At 59.1% G+C, this 7,070-nt stretch overlaps 1 protein-coding gene across 1 annotated transcript in view; it reads left to right on the top strand.

The window, feature by feature from the left end:
* Positions 1-5,410, top strand: part of DGCR6L (DiGeorge syndrome critical region gene 6-like) — a 66,945-nt gene extending 61,535 nt beyond the window's left edge. Inside the window, exons 5-8 of the mRNA XM_011986074.1 lie at positions 7-194; positions 3,567-3,667; positions 4,269-4,409; positions 4,863-5,410. Of these exons, the coding sequence (XP_011841464.1) occupies positions 7-194; positions 3,567-3,667; positions 4,269-4,409; positions 4,863-5,012 (580 nt within the window). The 3' untranslated portion in view covers positions 5,013-5,410. The remainder of the gene's footprint in view (positions 1-6; positions 195-3,566; positions 3,668-4,268; positions 4,410-4,862) is intronic.
* The last annotated feature ends 1,660 nt before the right edge of the window (positions 5,411-7,070 follow it).

Below are 7,070 nucleotides of genomic sequence, written 5' to 3'. Positions count from 1 at the left end.
CTCCAGGGCTCACCGCGCCCCCCTACCCCGCAGCTCCTTCCAGCAGCGCCTGTCCTACACCACGCTCAGCGACCTGGCCCTGGCGCTTCTCGACGGCACCGTGTTCGAAATCGTGCAGGGGCTACTGGAGATCCAGCACCTCACTGAAAAGAGCCTGTACAACCAGCGCCTGCGCCTGCAGAACGAGCACCGAGGTGCGCAGGGGCAGCGGGACGAGGTGCCTCCTCCTCGGGGTCTGCGCCTCCCGGCAGCTCTTGGTATCTGTGCAGATCGGCTCCTTCCTTGGGAGTGTTCGAAAAAGGTCCCTAAGATTAACAAAATCAAGGGCGCGGAGACTGAGACAGCGCCTTTTTAGTGACTAGTGGGTCCAACCAGTTTTGTTTTCAGTTGCTGCAGCCCCCACTTCTTAGCAGAAACTCCTTGCTCGGGCTTCCCTGTGCCCCAGCCCCTTCCAGACCGGACGGCCCTAGGCCTCGGTGCCTGGTTGGCCTACAGGCAGACTCTGGTGGTGGCACTGATTGCGTTGCCCCTCAGTACTTGGAGGTCTGTTGACAGCTGTGCAGCGAGCGCCTTTCAGGGTCAGTTCCCTCTCAGACCTCGCAGGGCCTCATTCCAGTTGCACATCAAATTCCTAAGCACTGTCTCCTGTGGCGCCCTCCCAAACCCGAAGAGCTTCCCACTTGAGCCGCATGCTTGGTGGGCTTGGGAGTCCTTTCCTGAGAATTATATAGGCCAGGTTCCCCTGCACCATCAGATTTCAACCTTCGCTATTTTATTTTTCCCAAACTTCTTTTAAAAGTTGAAACACTTAGAAAAGCTGAAAAGATAGTCTACTGTGTGTGCTTGTGCTCGCCGCTGAAAGTTCAGTAGTGAACGTTCTGCTCTAGTGCTTGATATCCCAAAATGCGTGCATGTGACAGCATAGCGGTTCACCTAGAGTCTTCAGCGTTCCTGGAGACCAGGATTTTCAACCCAGCAATGTTGACATTTGTGGCTGGGTAAGTCTTTATGGTGAGATGCTGTCTTGCGCATTGCAGGGTGGCAGGGGTACTCTCCCTAGTCCAGAAAACCAAGAATGCCTCCAGATAACCGGGGGGTGGGGTCAACCTTGGCCTCGGATTGGGAGCAAGTTCTCTAGAACAAGAGTGGTCTCCTACACAGCTGCCGAGGGTAGCCCCCTGAGTAATTAACTGTTCTGGGTGTCTCCTGACTTTCAGTGCACGGCCACATCATGCTACCTAGCTTGTGGCAAATTGTTGATTTATAAGTAAGGATCCAGTCCAAGTTCATATACTACAATTGGCTACTTTGGTCTCTTTGCTTCTGGAACAGTCCCCAGCATTTATCATGGCATTGACTTTGTGTAGAGTCCGGGGCAAATGCCCTGCTCTGGATCTATCAGGCTGCTTCCTCGTGCATTTAACCTGCTTCTCCACTCTGGGTTTCCTGTACACTGGACTGCTGGTAGAAGCCTGATTAGAAGCAGGTTTAATGTGGCAAAAATTCCTCCTAGCGGTGCAAGGCGCCCTTCCCCAGAAGGCAGGCACTGTCCATCTGCTCCGGGATTCGTGTTTCTATCAAGAATGGATGTTGGATTTTGGTAGACCCCTTTTTGGCAGCTCTTGAGATGATCACATGGTGAATCATTTTCTATGACTACAGTGAATTACAGTTACTTGAATTCCATCCTACTTGGTCATGCTGTAGTATCCTTTTTATGTACGCTGGATTTGATTTGCTAAAATCTTAAGAATTTTTTGGTGTATGTTCATGACAAACTGTGGTCTATAGTTTTCATGTAATATCATCTGGTTTGGGTATCAGGGTTTTTGCCAGCCTTATAGGATGAGTTTGGAAGTGTTCTCTCCTCTTCTGTTTTCCAGAAGAGTTTGTGTAGATTTGGCATTACTTCTTCCCCTAAATGTCTGGGCGATTGTCTTTTTAAAATTTTTCATTGAGCTGTAAGAGGTATACAGTTTAATCCCAAGAGCATGGCTCAGTCCTTGATGCTCAGACTGTGCCATGTGTGGCCAGTGGGGGCGCTCCAGGCTCCTTTAGATGCCTCCCCATCATTCCGTGAGCACTTCCTTGCTTTCTGGTTCCAGAGCGTGTTCAGGCTCATCTTTTGTTTTCTCCCTGTCTCAGTCCTGGAATCGGCCATTTTTCCACAGGGCCCTGGTCCCTTCTAGTGGGATGGGGAGTTTCAGTAATTCCCTAGGCCCATTGCTGTTTGGGCCAGGCCCTGGTTCCACCAGCAGCAGGCATGCCTGCGCTGACGTTCTGCTTCTCCTTTCTGATTTGGCAGGGGTGACTGGCTGCTCCTGCCTCCTTTGTGTTCCCTGGGCATGTCTAAGGCCAGGCCCCTTCTGCCCAGGCAGCCGGCGTGGCTCTCTTCTTGCCTTTTGGTTGCCTACCTAGTGGAATCTGGTAGTGGGCCTGGCACTTGTAGCAATGTTTGATCAGTAGAGTGAAGGAGGTGACATTTCCCTGCTTCCCTGTGTTATGGAGATGTCTTGAGGGAGCTCTTGGTTTGAAACATATTTCATGTAATAAATGCCATCATTGAGGTGTGTACAAAATGCCAAGAAACAGGAGATCGGGGAAGGCTGCAGGCACAGAGGGAGCCAGGCTACCTGCAGGGGGAGCCTCAGGGACCCTGGAGTTCCCTGGAAACTTGCCACCAGAGAAGAGCTGCAACATCAGGGCTCTTCCCAGGAACAGAGTGTTGGGTTTCACGTTTCTTGTGACCAGGAACCCCTCCTTCCTGGGGAGCTGTAGCCATTTGGCACTTACTGGTCACTGGCGCCAGCTGCGGGGTGCTGCATGTTCTGTTTCATGGTGGTTTATGTCCCATGATCACTTCCTCTGTACATTCCCCTCAGACTAGACAGTTTGCACACATCTGTGTTTGTGCACAGTTTAGCAGGGACTGTGGAGCTTTACTTGGTGGCCAAGGGTGAGCGCCTCAAAGCCGCACAGGCTTATGGTGCCCCAAGCTCATCCCAAACTTGGGCCTCCCAGGTCTGCCCACCCTTCTCTGTCTGGCGCTGTGCCAGAGCTGGGAACTGCAAATGGGGGAGGGGGCTGCCCACCCTGAAGGGTGGAGGGGCCAAGCACACCCCTGGTAGGCAGAGGCCCCACACTCAGGCTCAGCGACCCCGCTCCTCCTGCTCCTTTCCTGTGCTTTTGTCTGAGGTGGTCTCCGACACTTGAGTAGATGTCCAGTGGCCTGTGGCCATGGACCCTGAAGCCCTCAGACTGCAGCCTCCCTCCCACCCGCCTCCTCCAGCTGCCCTGGGTCTGGGGCTGCAGCTTTGGCCCCACCTGGCCAGTCTTCCCCACCCCACCTTCTTTCAGTGCCCCGCACCTTCTGGAGTCCCCTGGAGACTTGCCATTGGAGAGCCCGGCCCTGGGTGACAGTAGGGTAGGAAGATGGAGGAGGCTGGCGTCCCCACTGCAGATACGCCTTTGGCCTGGCTGCTCTGCTGGGCTGGCAAGGCAGGTGCCCATGGGTGAGGGCTGCTGCCGAGTCCCACTGCCTGCTGACTGGCTCTCATCCCTCCCAGTGCTCAGGCAGGCGCTGCGGCAGAAGCACCAGGAAGCCCAGCAGGCCTGCCGGCCCCACAACCTGCCTGTGCTTCAGGCGGCTCAGCAGCGAGAACTAGAGGTACTGGGAACACAGGCAGGGTGGCCAGCCTAGCTGTCCTGTGGGCACCATCTGGCTCTGCTGACTGGAGGGGTGTTGGGGCTCAGGCGTGGGTGGCTACTCTGGGCCTAAGTGGGCCACTGGAGGCCTAGTGAGTCCTACCAGGTGGCTCCTCCCTGAGGGTGCCAGGTGTGCTGGGGCTGGGTGGAGGGTGAGGGCCTACCAGTGCTCCCCTGGAGTTCACTGGTGCTCCTCGTGGGTTGGGGCCTCCACAGAGCAGGTGGCCTTGAGGGGGTACAAGGGCAATGGTGGGGTGATGGGGCCAGCCAGGAAGGGGCCCATCCTTCTCCCAGGGAGCACAGGGACAACCAGAGACTGGCATGTAACCAACAAGCCATGGGGCAGGGTGTGCCTGCGGAGACGTTTGTGTGGTCCCAAGGCAGCCCCAAGTTAGGGCATTCGTGGAAGCCCCTTAGGGCCCCCTTCAGGAGTTCGCATGGCCGAGGAGAGGCCTGGGTGTGCTGAGGATGCATCGGTGGTGTCAGAGCTGGTGCTGCTGGGGACGGCAGCAGGAGCATGTGTTTGAGCTGCCCTCCCCCTCCCGCCCCACTCCCCACGGCAGGCGGTGGAACACCGGATCCGTGAGGAGCAGCGGGCGATGGACCGGAAGATCGTCCTGGAGCTGGACCGGAAGGTGGCTGACCAGCAGAGCACACTGGAGAAGGCGGGGGTGGCTGGCTTCTATGTGACCACCAACCCACAGGTCAGTGCCTGGGCCTGCTCCGCCCTAGCCCGAGTGCCCCTGGGCCCCACAGACCCCATTCCATCTGGGGTTTCACCACTGGTCCCTGGGGAGCCAAGCTTAGGGTATAGGGGGTGAAGTGGAAGGATTGAGACTCTGGAAAGGATTTCTCTGCCATTCCCAGCACGGAGGCCAGGCCCATTCCCTACAGGAGGGTGAGCCAGCCAGCCACGGGGCACTGCCCACCCTCCCCAGGCCTGCTGTGCCCCACAGGGCCCTCTTCTGCTCCCCTCCCACATGCCATTCCGAGTGGCCCTGCTGGGGGCAGAGGCTCAGATTCTACCCTGTCCTGGCAGGCCATGACCAGGCTTCACAGGATGGCTGCCCTGTGGGCTCACTGCCTGGCATCCTTGGGCCGGGGTGAAAGAAGCCCAGGGGTCACTCTGGCCTTCACGGTGCCCCTCTGTATCCCAGGAGCTGATGCTGCAGATGAACCTGCTGGAACTCATCCGGAAGCTGCAGCAGAGGGGCTGCCGGGCAGGGAAGGCAGCCCTGGGACTGGGAGGTCCTTGGCAGCCACCTGCTGCCCACTATGACCAGGAAGGCAGCCCTGTCCCACCATAGCCACAGGCAGCAGAAGTCTGGGCAGAGTTCATCTTCTTGACCTTTGGCCACTGCCTTCCCAGCTGCCCACAGGGGTCCCCTGTTGAGGAGAGGCCGGGTGGAACCCGGCTGCCTGTCCCCTGGCGTCTGGGACTTGCTGCCAAACGCTAGGTTGGTCTCATAAAAGGAAGGCCGGCCCAGCCTGCCGCTGTCTGCTTCAGGGCCCGGCAGAGAGTGAGGCCGGGGGTTCTCACACCTTCTCACTCCACGGGGCACATCCCAGCCTGCACCGCGGGCCACCGGAGCGCTTGTTCTGGTCTCAGCCGCTCCCTTGGCAGCTGCAGCCCCCATGCAGAAGAGGCTCCGAGGCCCAAGCTCTGTGTGACCCAGAGAAATAAAGATGCCTCAGTGTGGCCCGCGTGTGGCTTGTGTGACAGCTGCAGGTTCTGCCATAACCAGGGCCCCAGTAGGGCCCCCGCCTCTGCTGCAGCAGAGGCCTCTGCCTGGGGGCCCCTTCCTGGGCTGTGCGCCCAGCCCACCACCCCTCCCCCTGTACGGAGACTGGGACCCTCCAGCCTTTCCTGCCCCAGCCCTGGTCCCAGGATGCTGTCACTGCCATCTGCACGGGGCCCCCATCCAAGCCCCAGGGCATGAGGACCACATCCAGCCTGCTTTGTGGGGCTGGGGCTAGAGAGCATGGGAGAAGGCCCGGGGTGCAGGTGTGCGCCTGCCGCAGCCTGGTCAGTGTCCTGTGGGAACCACCAGGAGGCACCTGATGCAGGTCACTGGGGTAGAGGACTCCGGGTGGCAGGAGCCCCAGGGGAAGGCATGCCAGACCCACGTAGAGAACTTGGCCTCTGCATCTGCATGAGTCCCCTCCATGCTGGCCTGGGCCCATGGGCCCTGCTGGGTCCTTGTGGAGTCAGGGTTGGGGGTGTCCAGGTCTGCGCAGGGCCTGGCCTCCAGGAACAGATGATGCTGGAAGCCAGAGTCTGGGGTGAGACTTCTCTGACCCTGTCTGAGCCACTCCCTCTTTGCTGTCCAGAGCTGACCCTGTGTGAGGGCAAGGGCTGTCAGCTGCAGAACAGTGGTTTATTGACCAGGCAGGGCCTCCCCAGCCCGGCCTCTGCTCCCCGAGGGGCTCGGGCTGTGTGGGCTGGCCCTGGCAGAAGGCGGACAATCCTCTAGGCCCAAGGACATGGGGGTCACAGAGGTGGGGGCCTTGGGCCCACACATCCGGGGAGAGTTCCCAACTGTTCCCTGCAGCTATCCCAGGCAGGTAGCAGGTTCGGCCTACACATGAGTGCCCAGACCCTGGGCAGGACTGGGAAGCACTTGACCCCACCTCCAGCAGCTCTGCAAATGCTGAGAAAAAAAGGTGACTCTGTGTGAGGATGGGGTTGGCTGCAGCTGTGGTGATGGCCCAGGGTGGGGCCTGGAGGCCGAGGGTGGGCTGGTGGGTGCTAGGTGCGGCAATGGAAGAGGCTGCCAGTTCAGAGCCACCACAAAAGCTTCAGCCACAGCAGCTGCCGAGCGCCCTTCATGAGGCTGCTGTTCTCCAGGGCGCGGCGGGACAAGTAGGGCAGCACCTCCATCACGGGGCTATAGGACACGTACTTGTAGCCGGCCTGGCCTGCATGGGGGCAGATACGCCATGAGGTACAGGCCCAGAACCGTACCCCATCACACCAGGGAGGGCCCCACTCACCCAGCGGGAAGCTGATCTGGTCACACATGCCTAGCAGCTGTCCAAAGTACACCTGGTGGTCAGCGGGATGCAGGCACAGCTCCTCCATCCTATGCAAGTGGAGCCAGGAGCTGAGGGCCAGCTCCAGGACGCTGTCCCCGGTGCAGGGGTACAGGGCTCCTGTCCCAGCTCTGAGCCCGTCCTACTACCCCAGGTTCCCCATCTACACTCTCCAGACTTCATCCCCTGCAAGGTGGGGCTGGGGTATGGGCTCTGCCCGGCCCTGCCCCAGTGAGGTCTCTTCTCAGCAGGACTCTGCTGGGCTGCCCTACTCTTCTCCCTGGGGAGGCCTCAGCCCTTAGCCAACAAGATCCTCCTCCTGCTTTCCCCAC

Source organism: Mandrillus leucophaeus, unplaced genomic scaffold, assembly GCF_000951045.1.
Source record: "Mandrillus leucophaeus isolate KB7577 unplaced genomic scaffold, Mleu.le_1.0 Scaffold291, whole genome shotgun sequence".
Classification (NCBI taxonomy): domain Eukaryota; kingdom Metazoa; phylum Chordata; class Mammalia; order Primates; family Cercopithecidae; genus Mandrillus; species Mandrillus leucophaeus.
This window is presented reverse-complemented; position numbering and strand designations above follow the sequence as displayed.